Source organism: Drosophila sulfurigaster, chromosome 2R (genome assembly GCF_023558435.1).
Source record: "Drosophila sulfurigaster albostrigata strain 15112-1811.04 chromosome 2R, ASM2355843v2, whole genome shotgun sequence".
Taxonomy (NCBI): Eukaryota; Metazoa; Arthropoda; class Insecta; order Diptera; family Drosophilidae; genus Drosophila; species Drosophila sulfurigaster.
This window is the reverse complement of record NC_084882.1, coordinates 8462437-8482789: the sequence shown is the minus strand read 5'-3', so window position 1 is coordinate 8482789 and position 20353 is coordinate 8462437. Positions and strand designations below refer to the sequence as shown.

The 20353-nt window shown below is 36.7% G+C and overlaps 2 protein-coding genes across 5 annotated transcripts in view; both read left to right on the top strand.

The window, feature by feature from the left end:
• Window positions 1-20353, top strand: part of LOC133836976 (uncharacterized) — a 134891-nt gene that overhangs the window by 7071 nt on the left and 107467 nt on the right. The window lies entirely within an intron of this gene.
• LOC133837677 (NEDD8 ultimate buster 1) lies at window positions 6844-8862 on the top strand. Its single transcript, XM_062268518.1, has one exon. It carries the CDS (start codon window positions 6926-6928, stop codon window positions 8771-8773), a length of 1848 nt encoding a protein of 615 aa, XP_062124502.1. The 5' UTR covers window positions 6844-6925; the 3' UTR covers window positions 8774-8862.

The following is a 20353-nucleotide window of genomic DNA, read 5'->3' as shown; positions in this document are numbered from 1 at the left end:
AATGTACCACAAATTTTTTCACGAAAGATCTTTTGTATTTCACAAATTGTGATTCACAATATATAAATGTTTACGTAGTGATAGACCTTAGATTGGCGCATACATATTTTCTCAATTGACACAATACGTCGCAAATCGACTGTATGCGATATTTTCCAGTTTTAGTCATGGTTCAATTTCTAACTGATACAAAATTTATGTCTGGTGGAACAGAGCCATTTGTTAAAATAATATGTATGAACATAAAAGGCAGGCATATTGAAAATGTACCAAAATGAAAAAGTGATCCAATGTACCAACGCATAAAAAATGTACCAGTTTTGGTACATTTGTACCAAAAGTGGCAACCGTGGCTGTGAGATACCCGATGTTAATTTTAAATAAATGCAAAAGCGGTATTTTTGGTTAAATATAAAAATACGCTGAAAAAATACACCAAATACTATATTTGGTATATCGATATACTGCTACATAAAAACATACCATATTGTACAATATTCATTAGTTTGTCAACTAAACTAATTTGCTGTAAGGTGTTATACAGCAAAAAATAAAGGATAAATAATAATCATTATTTTATGAGTTTTGTCAAAGATAAGAATATTAGTTGTAAAATAGGTTTTTTTTTTGTGGCGAATAAAGAAAACTGAAAAAGTTTTTTTTACAATAATCACAGGAAAATATTTACTAATTCCTTTTACCAACGAGGAAGTAGCAATTTTATTGCATATAATAAAAAAAATAGTAAGTCTAATAAGATTAGATTTCAAATTAAAAGTTGTATTTTTGGTTAAAAAAAAAATAAAAAATTTACCAGATACTATATTTGGTATATTGATATACTGCTACATTCACTGATTATACAACAGTTTGTCAACTAAACAAATTAACACCGTACTAAAAAAAGCTTAAATAATAATCATTAATTTATGAGTTTTTTTTTTGTCAAATATACAAATTTTGAGCAATAAGTTGAAAATAAGTTGTGGCGAATTCAGAAAACTGAATTATTTTGTAGGAATTATTTTGTTTTTTTGTTTATAATATTTATAATTACAGTCCCTTTCTTTGCATATAATAAAAAGATAGTAAGTCTAATAAGATTAGATTTAAAAAAATATCTCTGCCCTTCTCTCAACGCTGTTAGTATAATATTTAGGATTAACTGCAAATTAATCTGAGTAATTTTTAAAATTATGCCACCAAATTGCAGGGTCTCCTCTCTTGACTTCTCAACTTCAATATTGATTCGTTACTGGTACAATTGAATCACGCCATTCTTCATTCTTATAAAATGTCATTATTAACTCAAAAATTCGGGCTTATCGTTGTCAATTTAACATTGCCAGCCATCTGGCATGTTATATTGTGCGTAAAGTTCAGAGATATAGCGTTCATTTTTGTCATGGATACCTTGTAGCTTGTTGCCTTTTTATTTTTACCGCCCAGTCATCAGTCATTGGAGTTGACTGCGACAGTTCACATTAAGTATTATCAATTGCGATTCACCAATTGTCATCGGCGTCATTATTGAGCTTCAGCTTCTGCCCCGGCTACGGCTACGGCTACGGCTTCGATTCGGTCTCGGGCACGTTTGTCGTTTTGTCTGCGCCGCATATCGCATTATATCTGCATTGTCACCTTGTTGGCCATTTAACGTGGAGCGTTCCCTCCCTTCGACAGCCGGTTGCCATGTCGTGCACACCTCAAGTTGGCAACACGGATTTAAGCTTGTTCCCTCCTCGCCAAACAAAAAAAAAAAATGGTAGGAAATTTCGTTTTTGTTTCCTTTTTGTTTTTTTTGGGTCGATCTGCTTTATCCCCATGTCTAGGCTGGGGCAGCGCACCCCGCTTGTGGACTGTATTATTCAATTAGAGGCACAGTGGGTGAAATCATTGCTTTATTGCAGATATATATTTGCTAGATTAATATATATTTATCTGAAGACTGGACTTTAATAAAGAATAATTTATGACCATACAACTTAGATTAAAGTTCTGAATATTTTCTAAATTTCCATTGTTTTTACCTTCATTGTCCGCCTGAAAGGCGGCAACAAAAATGCTGGCAACTGCAGCGTGAAAAAAACAAGAGCGCAACATTTATCCTAACGTGCTCATTTAAGTGGAATCACTTAATGGTTTTATACGCTTATCATTATCATCCCGGCAGCAGGGTTCGCTCGTCTCGTGCCCGAATACCTTCCCGTCTCTGTCCCATCATCATCATCGTCCCAATGCCAATTCCGGCTGTTGTGCTAATATCTTTCTGGCAAACAGACGACGACGCATCGTCTAACCAGTCGGCTACCAACTCGCAATGACAAAGCGTCATAGCGTCAGCGACATGAACATAGAGAGACAGATACATACTATATAGTACATATATATATCCCACCAACCCCCCAAGTGAATCGTCGACGCGCGACGTTGATTCAATCAAATTTGAAAGTGTGGAGCATTTTTATCTGGCGGATGTTTGGCTCGCTGTCAGCGCGAAATGTTTATGTCCAGTCATTGTTTTAACGCGTGTGTGTTTGCCACACACATAACGCACACTCACACTCACATTTACACACAGACACGCTAAAGCACATCAGCATACACCATCTCCTTGTTAAATGCATAATTTTAGCGCAATTGCTTCACTGAATGTTTCACTTTTTTCGATGCTTGGCTGTCGGTGGGTGTGGCTCGTGTCAAAGGTCGAATGCGGCCCACAAATAAGGAAGTAATATGTCGCCGCTGCATGGCCATCAAAGCCAGACACGAAGGATACTTCACTGGCTTTTGTCACTAACAGCAGCTCCAACCAATTCCCGCCCTGTCGCCCTGCCACACTTCCCGTGGCAATGTTTGGGCATGACAGTGAGAAAAGTGGATGCTCTCTTTTTGCGCGTCGTTCGTCGCTCCATTGTTGACGGTTTCGATACCCTGACTAAAGCGGAGTTAATCCGTTAGTTACATTCGTTGGGAATACTTCTTTTATTTCTCAGTTTCTTTTAATACTAAGATTGGGTTATAGAAATACTAGTTTCAATAGACTAAACTTCTTATTATATGTTAAAAGTTGAAATAGTCGCTTGAAATAATACATAAAAATAGTTCCTATTTCTTGAAGCATTTTAAAATATCTTCTACATTTAAACTTAACTTTAAATTGTTCAATACTGTTTTATATATTACAAAAACAAAACAGTAAAAATGTAAAAATGGTTTATTTTTAGAAAATACTGCATTAAATAGAAGAAGTATAACTTTTGTTCATGTAGATAAGATATTGATTGCAGGGTATACAAATAGTTGGTAATCTCCCAGGAAGATTCTTTCTTATACAACAGTTCAGTGCGTGGCTGCTGATTTCTACCCCGCTGTCAAAAACACTGAACCGCATTTGTTTTGAAAGATTAATGACCCACAATTGGTAGCATCATCCTGGTATTCCTGTGGTCGTGGTTGCGGTTGCTGCTGCTGCTGCTGTTGATGATTTGTGCATATTTATGGACTTGAAATCGTTGTCACATTTTAAGTTTCGATCAAGATCTCGTCTCTAGAGACGTCAAGCAGCATGACCCACTCGTATGGATGGGATGGGATGAGGGCGACCGGCAAATCATTTCATTAATTTAATGGACAAGAATGTGACTTGTCAGTTGTCAACTTTGTGTCGCTGCTTGAGAATGAAGGATGTGTGTGGAATGCTTGTTGTTCACTTTAGTTTAATGCCTCTAACGTACCAGCGACAAGTCAGTTAGTGCATCAAAACTTTGCCGACTTCAGCGTTGCTGCTACTACAAGGCAGTGATTTTATTTACAGGACACAACAACATCATACATAGAGCACAGAGCGACAACAGGAACAAGGATACTCGTTGTGACGACAAGTTCACTCAAACTCAAGTCACTGGCAAGTTGGTCTTGGGAAGCAGAAGAAGTCCGGCCCCATTCTTAAGGTTCTCGCCGCTGTGTTGGGCAGCTGCCTTGCGTCTGCATCGCATGGCTGTCAGCAACACTTAGCCGACATTTAACTTGTGTCATGTGCACACGGTGCACGCTGTACGTTGCACGCTGTACGCTGTACGCTGTGCGCGCTCATTGTACGTTGCACATTGCACGGTACAAGGAGATGCATTGTAGCTCTCTGTGGCAAGGATAATGATAATGAAAAGCCTCGTAGTTTAGTTGGGCTATTGAAAGCGTGCTTATCTAGATCTGTGTAGATAAATGGATGTTCTGTAAATGATTGAAATTGATTGAGCCAGGTTCAAAATAGAACGCAATCTCGTTGTGGCAAATAGTGAAAGATCCAAATGGATTGCTTTCTATCAAATTTCGAGCTTTAAGGTAATTACTTTCCAATGAGTGATGGTTTAATGTAAAAATAAAACAATATTTTGGCGTAAGCAAAGAAGAAGTTTTTAGAAATTCATGAATGCTTTTTTTTCCATTTAATTATTATAATTAAAAATATAAATAAGTTGGAGATTTATTTTGTTTTTATTCTTATAATATCTGCAAATATGTATACCCTAATTATATACAGAGGAGAGGAGTATTTTGTGTCAAGCGAAAATGTATGCGGCATCTTTGGTACTATAAAGTATAAAGTAGAGTCTTAATTTTTAGTACACGCAAACAGTCTTTATGATTCTAGTAAATTTGGATGCAATCAAATAAAGAACTTAGACGTCAGGTCTCAATTGCGTTAATTGCTAACATTTAAATAATAACGCCGCTTTTGTTTGCACAGCAATCACAAAATTTGTATGTGAAATACAAGTACATATTTTCAATTTACGGAATTACAAAAAAAAAAAACAAGTAAGATAGCTACAGTCGAGTGTGCTCGATTGTGAGATACCCGCTACTCATTTTGAATAAAAGCTAAATATTGCCAAATATTTTATTATTCTCAGAATATACCAAAAATACTAAAAATATACCAAATGGTTCTTGATTTGTGGGGGCGGAAGTGGGCGTGATAAAATTGGAAACAAACTTGATCTGCGTGCAAACATAACAAATGCAGTCGAAAAAAAAATTATAGCTCTATCTCTTCTATTCTGTGAGATCTAGATGTTCATACGGACAGACAGACAGACGGACATGGCTAGATCGTCTCGGCCGTTGATGCTGATCAAGAATATATATACTTTATAGGGTCAAACATGCCTCCTTCTATCTGTTACATACATTTCCTGCCGGCACAAAGTTATAATACTCTTCTACCCTATGGGTAGCGGGTATAAAAACTTTAAAGTTCTGTTATTTACGTAAAAATAATTAGTTAATATACAAACAGAAATGGCGGGAAGCGAATTTTCAGATACAAATAAAGTGATTGCACAGTTTGATACAATACATATTGCTGATTCAAGAGTCTCTTTATTAAGCTTTCCTTTTGTGGTGAATGATCTGTTAGCTGTAACTTCAGGATGAATCAAGTGGAAATGAGCAACAGCAGCAAACAATTAAAGAGCTACAAAGCATGACACTTCGACACAAAACAGTCAAACAACAAACTTCCCACTCACGCACACGCACACTCGACGAACACATGAATTTCCTCTTACCCGATATACCACCTCTTATTGCCGGTTTTGTGTGTGGGCTACTTCATCACAGACAACAAACTGCGTTAGAAATTCATCCATTTATTCACACCAACGTGTCAAGTGAGAGTGAGAGTGCGAGTGGGAGTGGAAGACTCGTAGTAGAGCGTATCCTTTTATTTCTAACAGACCTTTTGCGACACACAATAGCCGCGACACTTTTCATTAGCAGCCACACTTTGAGGGGCGAGAGAAAGTATCTATAAAATGTCTTGGCCTTGTCGGTTTTACTTCTTACTTTTTGTGGTGCCTTTGTTGCAGTTATTAACCCTTAACCACACATAACATTTATTACCCACATTGTCGCACACAAGGGCCAAACAAAGACGCCAGTGTTAAGCTGACAATGACATTTTTTTCTCCCTGCCTATTCTGTCCTTCTACGCCTCCCCTCCTAACTCCCTCCAATATACAGTGTCCGCAGTTCCCGTTTGGCGTGGACTGCTTATTTCACTTGATTGTATTTTGTAAGGACTTTTGTCTGTGGTTTATCGCTTTTAATTTGTCGTCGCGAGCTTGGCTCGTTAAGTCTCTCGCTTTTGCAATGCTTCTGCCCACTGAATTTCGTGTCGATAATTGGCTGTGCACAAGGCCAACCAAATTACAGATTTGTTTGTTACCACCCTGACATTCGCTTGTGAACTTGATGATTTTTTTTAAACGACTTGGTTGCTTTAGACGACTAAATTCAATCTCACATTTTCGAATATTTGTGATGTTTTAAATTAACATTTTTATGTACTTAGAGTGCAGAAATCACTGCTTTCTTTGAATATTAGATTTTTGTTGGATGAAATATTACTTTATACCCTCAACCAGTGTGATAAATTTTGTGTTCTATGGTATATTTTGAATGTAGTAGTATATTAATGTACGAAATATTGCTTTTGGTATATTTTCTATTTTTCAGAATAACCATAATCCTGCAATGTTTTGCATTTTTTAAGTGCGTAGTTAAGCATTCAATTAAAGATTAATTAGTGAAACCCGCAATGAAACCAATAGATAACCATTCAAGTTTTCTTGATTCCCTTTTAATTTAACAACTTTAATTATTTTCCTTTGAATGCATTTCATTTTGAACTTAATTTGCCTTCTTAAATGAGGTATAAATATATTCGTTATCTTTGAATGAGCCACATTATTTTCCAATTTAAGTCTAAGCGCTTCCCTAGCTGCTAAACGAACACGTCTCATTGATTTTCACTTAAGCATCCTTGAAGGAAAATGTCAAATCTAACAATAGAAATGAAAACTTGAAAAATACAAAATTAGCTTTGATTACTTTTGATCCACTCTGATGTGGAGCTGGCATGTCCGAAATTGAGGATATATTGGTTCGATTGCGTGCTCGCCTGCAGGAGCGCGACGTCAAGTTGTGGGAGGAGCCGTACTATGTGGAGAGTGGGGGCGTCATTGAGTCAGCGTTGGAGCAGCTGTCGCAGGAACTAAGCCCCGAGATGCACATCAGTGCGTCCATTTGCAAAAGCGCTTTATTGCAGCTGCAGGAGACGGCACTACGCAAGCTGGCGGCACGACGCCAGTTCAATGAAACGGGCCTTGCCACGTTTCATGTGCGGTGCGTGGATAGTCACGGCGGGACAGCAAACAGATTCGAGGTAAAGTGTGCCCTGGACGAGCTGGGTGCGAATTTGCAGCTCAATATTGCCGACCAGTTACAGTTGAGCGAGGCGGCTCACGTCAAGTGCATCTCGGCCGGCCGTGTGCTGGCGCCACAGGAGACACTGCAGTCGCAGGGCCTGAAGAACAATCAACAGCTGCTGGTAATTGTGGGTCAGGACGATGGCAAGGGTGAGGCGCTCTATGAGCGAATACGGCAAATACAACGCGATGTGGAAATGGTTGTTGATTCGGAGCATCGTTTTGTCGAACTAGAAGATCAGGATGGTAATGTTATAATGCTGCCACCCAGCGAGAATCGTGCTTTATTGCTGGGCATGGGGCTCTATGAGAAGGGACGCGCAGCAATGCGGCGAGAGCACTTCGATGAGGCGCTGCTGCTCTTCCTCGATGCGGACGAAAAGTTCAGTGGCTGCAACTCCAGATTTCTCGAGTCGGTCGACAACTATGGTCTGCTCAATCTGGACATTGTGTGGTGCTATCTCTGCCTGAAGAACATTACTCAACTGCCAGATGCGCAGCGTCGTCTTGATCTCTGCGAGCGTAACTTTCAGCGCAGCTACGGTGACAACTACAGTCGACTTTATGCGCTAAAAGGCAACAACTGCCCGGAACGTGCGCTCATCATACGACTGCAGCTGCTTCAGGGTGTCATCCTCTTCCATCAGAATCGCCGTGATGAGGCTCTCCAACGTCTGCAACTGGCGGGCAATTCTTTGTCGCAGCTAAAGGTCGATGCTGATCAATTGGCGCTGCTCATTGAAATGGGCTTCGATGTGGCCGATGCTCGTCTAGCACTACGTTCCAGCAACGGCAATGTGGAGCAGGCAGTGCAGTCCATCCAAGAGAGACGTCAACGCTTGCAGGCGACCCGAATCAACAGCAACTCAGAGAGTGAAATGCATCGCCGGTTGACGCAGTTGCAGCTGGGCAACGATGAACGTGATTGGGTGCATCCGCGGAGCGTGTGTCGTCTCATGGAATTGGGCTTCGAGCGGCAACTGGTGGTCGAGGCTCTTCGACGCACCGATAACAATTTGGAGCGCAGCGAGGAACTTCTACGTTCCCATTCCGATGAGCTGCGCCGCAATTTGCCGGCCACTGTGGCAGCTGATGAGCAAATGCTTTACACTCTACACGAGCTCGGCTTCAAATTGCCCACGGCTCGTGCAGCTCTGGAAACGACACGCAATGACATGGATCGCGCTGTTGATTTTCTGCTCAAGAGTCTGCCCAACGAGCACGAATTAAACAACATGATTGAACTGATGAATCAGTTGACTGCACCAATTGATGGAACTGCTTCTGCTTCCACCTCTAGCCCTTTGACAGCTATTACGCCCAGTAAGCTGACGCTCATCCAGTCGATATTGAGCAAGGCAAACACTGAATTGGAGTCATACAACGCGTATAAAAGATTCCACGAGGATTTACCGGAAAATGAGCAGGACTATTTGAATTTGACTCTCGAGCAGGAGGAGCAGATACTTAATGAGTACAAACGCTTGCTAGCGCATTGAAGTATCAATTTGTTGTAATTATTTGAAGTTTTGTAATCTTTGCAACAATGATTATCAATTAAAAATCGAGAACATTTATTTTTAAAAGTGTGTTCCTAAAATAAGACTACTTCAAGACCAAATTGCTATAAGCTTGTTATTAGTTATAGCCATTTTGTCTTAATGTTGTCTTATTATGAATAAGTATAAGTATCTTAGTATGAATAAGTAAGAAAGCTAGAGTCGAGTTTGCATTACTGAGAGATATTCCAAATCCCAATTAATAGTGCAGTTTTATATTTAAATATACAAAATTAAAATACCGAAAAATATTGCAATATACCGACGTGTAGATTAATATATCTAGTGCTTCTGTTTCGCTTAAAAATTATAGCTGCATCTGCTATAGTCTGTGAGATCTAGGTGTTCATTCAGACATATCGTCCCAGCTATTAACGCTGATTTAAAATATATATGTATATATAAATTCGTTTTGTCTGTTGTGTTATAGGCATAAAGTTATAAAAATGTCAAATTCTTCAAATAAGAATACAATTATACAATTTTGTTTTATAAGTACGAGCATATGTATGTAAGGAAAAATTAGTAACTTGATTTCTTAAACCATGCAAACGGCAATATGCATGAGTACTGTACACATTTAAATTGGTGTAACAAAATTTGTTTTCCTAAAATCATACTTCTAGATTTTCGGGTTTTCAACGCACTTTTTTAGACTAAAATTCTTAGTACTGATACCAAAATCTTGATTTTATAAATTTGAAATAATAATAAGTTTAAATTGTTAAAATTAGCGTATAGAATTAATTAAAAAAAAATATAAATGACGTCTTTCAAGGAAATTAAGATTTAACGAGTTTTGCGTATTTTATGAACTAATTGCTTAAAATCAAATAGCATTCTGTCAAACATGAAATTAAGAATCAACAAAAACAGAAATAAATTGGACTTTTTGCGTTCGAAAGCACATTCTGTTAAGCGTTCGCATTGACTGATACTCTAAGCATTCCGAATTGTTTATGTGCTTCTAGATTTAGTGCCACCAACAATTAATCTTAATTTGCAAAGTTTCTCTCTCTAACGCACACTTTGTGTCGCACTATTTCTCTCTCTCTCTCTTTCACACTCTTCCGTACCAATTCTCGCTCTCAGTTCTCTGGCTTGTCCGGCGCGGAAAAGTATGCTATGCATTTTGAATGGCGTTGTTTACTCATGGGCATAAATAGAGCAGTGTTTACAGACTGCTGTCGCTGCAAGAGCGAGTGTGAGTGTGTGTGTTTATGTGTTCTGTTGACTTTTGTGAAAATTAATAATTTTTGAACCACTCACTCCCAATTCGCAGCGTCCATCCCCTCCCACTCGCTGGCGTGCAAATTTCTGTGCTTGATGGCCAAATAATTTGTCGTCTGTGTGTGTTGTTTCCGAATCGTTAAACCTCAAATAAACTTTAGTTCACAATGTGTATGATGTCGTTGTTGTTGCTGCTGCTATTTTGGTCCATGTTGTTCTTGTTGCTGGGTGCTGTTAGGTAGATTTGTCATGCCATGCCGCACATTTTTTGAGTGGCTGACATTTCACTTGACTTGCTCTGCCAACTGTGGGCTGAGTTTATTTCGGTTTTTGTCCCTGAATTGGATTAAATCGTGCGTATGGCGTTTCGACAGAAACACGAAGAACGAGTAACAGCAGCAACAACCGTCAGCTGCGGCAGCAGAACAATTTGCCAAAGTGTTTTTCACTTTGACCAATACACGTTGGTTGGCAGGCAAGAAACAGCTCTTTAAGCATTTCAATTTACTGACATACAAAACTCATCCTAAAAATGAAAAAATAAAATGAAGCAACCAAAAAAAACAAGGTAGCGACAGTTGCTGTATTTATATGTCTAAATGCAGGCTGCACATTTTTTGCCCGGACGCTTTGAGCCAACAAATTATGGTAGAGAAGAAAGTGTCAAAATGTTGGCAACAACGGAGTGCGGTTGCTCGGGCGGGGTGCTATCTTATTTAGTAGCGAAAATGAGCAGCGGCAGCAATGCTTAGACCAAGGACTTGTCGCGAAAAAGGGTTGCATCAAACCAAACAGCATAGGGTTGTGTTCTGTGTGTGTGTGTGTGGGTGTGGGTGGCTCAGCAGGGGCGGCAGTGGATGAAGCGGGGGTGACTGGCATAGAGCTGTATTCTCTCGCTGATTTCCGTCAGTCGTTGTTGCTGGCATTGCTGCAACTGCCACGGCGACTGCTGCTTCTGTGTCTGCTGCTGTTGCTGTTGTCATCAACAGCCAGCAACATTATTATTGTCGTTGCAAGTACTGTTGCTGTTGTTGTTGTTGTTGTTGTTATATGTCCTCATTATCGTTTGTTGCTTGCCATGCTCTTCTCATGTCTTTTGGCATTTTGCATTTGCATTTGCATTCCATTTTCATATTTTTTCCTTGTTTTTTTTTTTTTGTATTTTTATCAAGTGGCAGGCTGAACAACTTTAATGGCTTTGAAATGCACTTGGAAGTAAGCAGGAAAAGATTTTTTAATTTATTATGAAAAGCAGCATGCCATCTAAATATATTACAATTTTCACCCTTGAGAAAAGAAGAATATGATTTAATAACTTCCGCATCAGCGTTGCTATGCGATAGCAAAAATCGAATTGTTGGAGGTGATTCATTTTTCTGATAATTTTAATTTTAATTTGAAGGAAAAATAACATATCTTAATATTATGTTACTAATTATTAAAACATTTTCTAATAATATTTATTGTTTTCAAATTTAATAAATATGGTATGTCTATATATATCAATACAAAAAAAATATAGCCTTTAGTATTCTTGTGGAATATTTGATCTAGTTAAAGAATAATAAAATGGGTAGCGGGTATCTTACAGTCGACCACAAAAAAAAAAATATATCTTAATATTATGGTATTAATTAAGAAAATCTTACACATTATGCTAAGTACATTTATTTTAATAAAGAGAAGACTACCCAACATATTTTCTAATCATTCTTTTTTATTAATTTGATCAATAAGTATGTATGTCTGATACACTTTATTTAGTATATTTCAATTGTAGTACTAAATCAAAATACAAAATACATCCTTCTGTATGTTTTAGTATTTCTGTAGAATATTAATTCGGTATATTTTGAGATTAATACCGCATTATTAAGTTGTTATTCACAATGGGTAACGGGTATCTCACAGTCGACCAAACTCGGATTTCTTACTTGTTTTAAAATAAAAACATTTTTCCGAGTGAATCATAAAGTTGTTAGTATTCGAATACAGCTGCAAATTGACCGTTATATAAATAAATGTGTGCTTTCCTTTCTGTGAACCACTTATTTGCTTCTATTTAAAAAATGTATGTAGCCTAAAATGGCCACCTGAATATTTCTTGAATATTTTGTACGCCACTTTTATTCGAGAATTAAATTTAAGCCGAAAATTTAGCTATGGAAATTTTGCAAAAGTTTTTCTTCAGTTTTGTGCACTGCAGTTAATTAAAATCAGATTTCTCATCATTTTCTTTTTTTTTGTGTGCAACCACAAAAAAAGTTGCATAAATTACAAATTAGTTAAATCAAAATCAGTTTGAACCCAGAACCCAGAAAGCCACAACTTATTGCTGCCACCCACCACCCAAAAGTCCTCTGCCACATGCCATTTGAACCGCTTTTCCAGGGGCCACACGAGGGAAGAGGCAGCTGGGAGCGTGCGACCAACTTTCTGACTCACTGTGCTTAGAAAGTGAAAATAATGTAAATGATAAAATTATTTAATGATGCGGAAGTGCGTTGATAAGCAAACGACAAATAATACCAACAAATGCTGCTTGCCCCACAGATTTGATACCCTTATTATGGGCATATTAAAATTGACATTATTTTTGTTCGTTCAGTAAACCTTTTGTTACCTATAAATGACAAAAAGGAAGTATAAGTATATAAATATAATGGAAACCTAAGAATTTTCTTCATTGCTTGTTATATAAGTTCTTACCCAAAAATTTTCTTAAGACAAACATGAATATTATAGTAGTCATATTTCGTTGTTTTAAACTGTTCCTCAAGTAGACGTATCGATAAGAAATATTTATTTAACGAGTAATTTTAAAATGTGTAATAAGAAAAATATAAAAACCATATATATTAAATACATTTTCAAGTATTTTTCATTTATGTGTATGTATATCATTATTATTATTATTATTATATTATTCCTATACCATTTTATAATATGCCTTTGGACACGAATTTGTGCTTTTTACTACGAAATATTTATTTTTGTAAGATAGTAAATTTGTAAATTTAATGATCCTGTTAGTGTAGCTCATGAATCGGTGTTCATCGCGTTATGTTAAATGCTCGTTTTTCTCTATTCTTGGGCTGATTATAAAAGTGAAAAATACTGAGCATTCGTATTAAACTTTTGCAGTTTATTCGGAGTCTATTTAAGAGTCATACAGCTGCGCCTATGGGACATGCAACAAATTTTGTTGCCACACTCTCTGGCAAATCTATGAGGTTGGCCAAAGTTTCTAATGAGCGCGAGACTCATGTGGCAAAGGAACTTTATGCGTGGCCATAAAACAGTTGCCGAAGAGCATCAGGACTCCATCCGAACATAACATAACTTTGCACCAATTTACTTACTCATTATAGCCCTCGCTTAGCTGTTGAATTGTTGAAATGAGACTGTTAAAAAAATTAAATTAAAATTGTAAAAAACTGAAAAAGACGATTTAATTAAACGAGTATAAACTCGACGTGTTTTATGTGGGGCATCCGCAACATTTTGCAACATGTCACATTGAATTGTTTCAGAGCAATGTCATTCGTTGGCCAAAGAGTTGTTGAAATTCTCAATTACAGCATATTTCAATGGGGTGTGTGGCGTGTCGGGTTATATAAGGAGGGTGACTTTTTCAAATGAAGACAAGTGCCAGTAGACTTTCACATATTGTCGGCATTTAGTTTACATTCTCATTTTTATATTCTATGAAAATTCGCTGTTTCTAGGTAAAAGAAGTAACTGTCGAGCTTCATTTAGGTGCATGTGACTTAAGTTTGTTAAAGAATGTTTATATCAAACCTAATGAAATTCTCTTCGATAAATACTTGTCAATAATCTAGGGATTTAAAAAAAAAATGTTTGTATTAATTTTGTTTATTATACATTTGTTCTTTGCAGTGTTTTTGTTTTAAAACTGTATCCATCAGCTTTGTGAAAAATCTTAAAAACAGACCACAGTATTTCAGTTGAAAATATGGAAACAAATCTTTGAATATGATGGCAATTCAAATTTTATAATTATATAATTATTAAAAGTTTTCAGATTCTCGTTGTCTTAAATTTCTATATCTAATATTTTTAGCCAACAGCGGACAAACAGCTAAGTTAAAAAGAACCAACGCGACTTAAGTAAATAGAAATAATGAAAATGTGAATTTCAATGAAGTTATTCAGAGAAACAAAATTATAAATTGGTATAAAAAAAAAGTAAGAAATCTTCAGTCGATTACGCTCGATTGTGAAATGAATAACGATATTAATTTTAAAATAAACTAAATTAATATACCACAAAAATACTAAAAATATACCAAATGCAATATTTGGTTTATTGATGTTGTACTTCGTTCAAAATATACCATAAAGTATAAACTATACCAGATTGTCAGCTAAAGCAACCCATTCAAAAGTATTTCTTAAATACCTTCTATAATTTGTGATATCATGAAGAATTTAGTTATTATTGCATGTACAAAAAATCACTCTATCTTCAAAATTACGCTTGTTAGTCGATTTTTGGTTAATTTGCTTGGACAGAAGTGTACGTGGTAAAAATTTAAAACAAACTTGATCCGAGTGGAAACATAACAGGTGCTGTCAGAAAAGAATTATCAACCAAAACGAAAAATTGGTGCTCACGTTTTCACTTTTACTAGTTTCTTTCTTTGTCTTGTCGAAATGAAAATTAAATGCCTTTTTCTACATCAAATCAGATATTTTTTGCAAAAGGAAAAAAATAGTTGACTTTTTGGTTTATTGACGTTAATTTAAGACAGCCAGAAGATCAATAAAGCATGTGAAACAAGTTCAAAATAAAATGTACAATGAAACTCATTGCATTCATTTCGTTAAAATTGTTTTTCATATGTTTTTATACCCGCTACCCATAGGGTAGAAGGGTATTATAACTTTGTGCCGGCAGGAAATGTATGTAACAGGTAGAAGGAGGCATCTCCGACCCTATAAAGTATATATATTCTTGATCAGCGTCAACAGCCGAGACGATCTAGCCATGTCCGTCTGTCCGTCTGTGTGTCTGTGTGTCTGTCCGTCTGTCCGTCTGTCCGTATGAACACCTAGATCTCAGAGACTATAAGAGATAGAGCTATAATTTTTTTTCGACAGCATTTGTTATGTTTGCACGCAGATCAAGTTTGTTTCAAATTTTTGCCACGCCCACTTCCGCCCCCGGAAATCAAAAAAATCGAATAACAAGCGTACATTTAAAGCTGGAGTTGCGAATTTTGGTATATACTATAATTGCTATAGTAGTTATCATTCCTGAAAATTTGGTTGCGATCAGATAAAAATTGTGGAAGTTGTTAAAGAAATACTTTTGTATGGGCAAAAACGCCTACTTACTAGGGGTCTTAGTTGCTTTGGCTGACAATCTGGTACATTGCGCCGTCTATGGTATATTTTGAATGGTGTGCTGTATCGATATACCAAACATACCATTTGGTATATTTTTAGTATTTTTTTTAGTATTTTCGGTATATTTTGAAATAATACCGCAATATTTTGCCCCTATTAAAAATGGGTAGCGGGTATCTCACAGTCGAGCACACTCGACTGTAACTTTCTTACTTGTTTAAAAATGAATCTGTTTAATCCTCTTCTTTGAGGGTTGCGATTGCCGTTCCACTGTTTATTAACAAATTAAAGTTTCAAAATTTTGTTTATAAAATGAGAAAAGGCGAATATATTGCTTTGATTGATGAAATCATCCTTATGTGAGTTATATTCAATCTGAAAATTGAAAATACGAAATATATCTGTTCGAATTGATGACCAAAAAGTTGTGTAGACCAGAGCACCAGAGCAAAACGAAAAATAAAAATAAAAATAAAAACCGGAGCACGCCTTTATAAATCTATCTCATATAGTCCCTGAGGTCTAGGTCTTCTTACGAAGAGGCGGACATGGCTATATCGTCTTTATAGAGTCGGAGATGCCTCTTTCTGTCTGTTTTATACATTTCATATAAGCACAAAGTTACTCGTATAATACCCTTCTTGGTAGCGGGTATAAAAATACCCTCCTAAAAGTATGCTTCAAAAATTGATTCTTCATTCGACTTTAAAAGAGGCTGCACATTTTTTGAAAGCACCTACGTGAATATCTAGTCTCATTATCGCTCCGGCGTCTGCTCTCTATCTCTATTTGGCTTTCGATTTTGTAGATTGCCGTGTGTCGAGTGTTCAGCCGCAGTTTGTGGTCTTGTTGCAGCATTCATTCATGCAACAGTAGCATGCTGCTGCTGCTGTTGTTGTTATGTTATGTAGCACCTACATAAAATGCCCAAATGATGCGTTCCAAATGACAAAAGCGAAGGCAGAAGAGGGCAAAGGAGTAGAGTGTGCTTCTGGCAGGGTCGAGGACACACCAAAAACTGTCGCAGTCACAAATTTTGCGTCTGGCAAACGAACAAGTTCGAGGCACCCACAATAACAGCCAGTCGGTAGTAAAGTACAAGAGGCAACATTTGCTAATGACAAACATTGCAGTGCCATCCCCGGGAGGAGTGGTCCATGGAGGGAGGGGGCTGGTAGGGTGGTCACGTTCTGGCCAAACAATGATGACGTTGGAGGCTGTGAATTTAAGTTGCCGCCTTGCCCAGGGGGCAGCACTTTTATTATTATGCAACGTGCGTTATATAACAATGATGGGAAAAACAACAACTTAGAGCGACCATTTGGACAATCTACGTCCAATAGATACTCTCTTTATGTCCGAAAGAAGATGTCTGCCATGAATATTTAATAATTCATGTGTTTACATTTGTTCTGTGCATAATTGAATTTTAGATAGTAATTATCTTAAATTTATTTAGTTTGTATTGCTAATGGATGAAAAATATATAAAGTATAAAATTATTCGCCAACATTTTTTCATTCACTGACTCATGCACTGATTAAACATCAACACATAGCTCAAATTGCTAATGTTCAGAAATTCTTTGGGTCAGTGACACAAGCTACCAGCAGAATAATATATTTGCGAATATCATAATCGTACTTTTTTAATTACTGCTAAATTTTATGCTTGTTAAACTTCAGTTCTTTAAAGAATTTCTCAAAGGTCTGTTAAATCCTTCTGCAATTAAATAGTTTACATGAATCAATAAAATCATTTATTCATAGTGTCACATATTTATTGACTGCATCAATATACCCCATCTATATTAATAGATAGAGAGAGAGAGAGGAGAACGATATCTATAGGTACAGTCCCATAAATACGCCTAGGACATGTGGCGCACATAAATATTGCATGCTATTTTTTCTGCTATTTTCCTCTGGATGTGTTTTTTTATTAGTAACTTTTAATTGCACTGAAAGTGAGGATAAAAAATTAACTTGTGTTTTTCATGCATTTTTAATAGCAGTTTGCTTGTCTGTCACAGTAACCACTGACCACACACACACACACACACACCTACACAGCTGGAGAGATGGGCAAAGAGAGAGAGAGAGAGGGCGTGGCATACTGGCTCTTTCTTTTCGTAACCCGACTTTGGGCGACACTTTCCGTGTAGCTATGATTTGTGGCATATTTATGTAAATTTGTGGTTTTTTTCAGTTTCAGTTAAGAGTCTAGGCCGAAAGGCCGCACAACAACAACAACAGCTAAGAGCTGCCAAACGCTCAGCTCAGCCCAGACACCCAGGCAGCAGGTGCTGTGGCCAAGCAATTAGTGAGAGCCTGGTTTATTATTACGAGCAGCTGGCAAGCACTACACAGAGACACAGACCACGAGAATTGCAAAAGAGGGACCTCATAAAAACATCCACTTGCCACTTGCCACCGTGCTGCATTCATTCATGAGACGCTTTTTGCCATCTTTCCAAAAGTCAATTGAATGCAATGCTCACCTGTTGAGACCACACCAAAGAATTCATTTTTTTATACGAATACAAAATGTGTTTAAATAGCTAATCAGTTAAATTGCATAGCTTTGAAGAAGTTTTTTAGTTTTCATCCACTTTTTCAACGGCAACTCTAAGATTTCCTATCTCTTTTGAATAGCAAACGCTATGTCAACTTTCGTTGCTACTTGTTGATGAAAGAAAAAACTTCTCACAAATGCAGTTGTAGATAAATACTTATAGTATATTATTTCCTTTTTATACATAGAGAGAAATTATTACGTTTTAAAAATTTCAGTAAGAACTTTTTTGCCTCACATAAGTAGAAAAGTATTATTATAATTATTCCCAAATATACTGTTAGGTATACTATATTTCATTATTTTTCGGCATATTCATTTGGTATATTTTAGTGATAATTCCGCTTTCACATTGTTTTGCTTTCATCGCAATTGGGTTGTGAGTATTTATGCAATCCAACCAATGTGAAATGGGAATTATCTTTAAAATATACCAAATGAAAAAGATTTGATTTGTGAGTTGAGTCTTGAATTAAAAATATATTGTTAAATTTCAAGGATGGTGCAATTGTTGTAGAATATTGATCTGATTGTAAAATATAATTTTGATGGATTATTTAAGTGAGATTATATATACATTCAATATACTATATTTTAAGTAATCCTTTATTTTATAGTCTTATTCTGGTCGATATTAGTTAGGAACGTACAAATTAAAGGAGTTGGAGCATAGAGTTTAGCATAACATACATATTTACGTATTATGCATATAATGTTGATGCTTAGGTTAATTCATTCATTCGATTTTCTGCTTTAAGCCATACTAATTTAGCTGCTCGTTTATCCGTCTATTTAGCATCTACATGTGTACACACTTTGTTAACCGTTAGTCAGAAATCATTTGCTACACGTGGCTAATCAATTTGCTGTGCGTGACCCTCTGACCCGCCTGCCGTTGCCGCCTTTCAAACACGGTTCCATTCTCCTTTTTTTTTGTTGTTGTTGTTTTTGTTGGTTGTGATGCAAAGACAACGCAACACATGCCCAAAAGGCTTGACCACATGACACACACACTCACACACACACATACACGCAGACTGACAGACAACTGACCGTCTGCTGACAATGTCGTTGATACCGTTGGCAACCCTGCACGGATGGACGGTGTTGCTATCTCCCTCACTCGCTGTCGCCAACGCTGCCATCGAGGACAGGTGTGCATGATTTATGAGATTTACATATCAGCGCACTGATGAAGCGCGTTGATGCGCTGACAACGACAGATGCTCAGACACACAAAGATACACACACACATACACACACACACATGCTCAATACTAAGGTCCTGCAGAAGCGTAACCTAAAAATAGGCAAAGAAGGAAATGCAAATTTGTGCACTGATTGATGATATTACACTTGTTTCAAGCACCTTCAATCCCTTGCCATTTGGGTAAAGACATTTAACTAGGTCTATGACTTTCTAATACTTATGAATAGCAAATACGTTCAAGTTTTTCGATAAGGTCTTTATTATTATGTATGTGCATATGTTGCACAAGGTAAAATCAAATAGACAATATGCTTGAACTGAAAGTTAAGAGCTCCACAAACTCAAAATTGAATTAGTAGTAATAAAGTTAAATGACAATTTAGTGGCATGTTAATGTACCACATGTGCTCACTAGATTTAAAAATTAAATTTAAACTTCCAAATACATTTTCCAGCAAAATGGGACTTGAAGTATTTGTTCCAAAGAGTTAAATGTTTGGAATGTACTTTCAAATATTGTTCAAATGTAATCGGAATCCATATGGAAAAATGTTGTTTAAAGTACTTTCTATAATTTGATACAGAACAAAATACAGAAGATTTCAAGTACTATAATATATTTAGTTTAAAAATACTAAGAATGGAAAATTCTTCAGTACTTAATAAAAAACGATATCATTTTTCATTTTAAACCTTATATATTTTTATAAATTTATCAATTGAAAATTTGTATGGAGTAAATATTAATGCTTGCTTTCTTATGTACTTGCATTTAATTAACTTAAAATTATATTATCAATTAATTCTCGTTACCTTCAATAAGTGAAGAAAGCTAAGAAGCTTTTGAACATCTTCGAATTTGCCAACTAATTTGCATGCATTTGAGCCTGTTCTCGATTATCAACTTGTCACATGCATAAGTAGGCCTATAAATTGCTGTATACTTTGTGGTATGCAGTTTGCCCTCTGGCCCCCTCCTTGACAATTCAGTAACCAGACAGCCTGAGTTTCCCCTGTCAGAAGACTAGATGGTGACATGTGTGTCTGATCCGTATGACATTGGGATACATTTTACATGTTGCAGTTTCAGCTGCAGATGAAACCGCTGTCTAAGCTGGCTAATTGTTATGTGC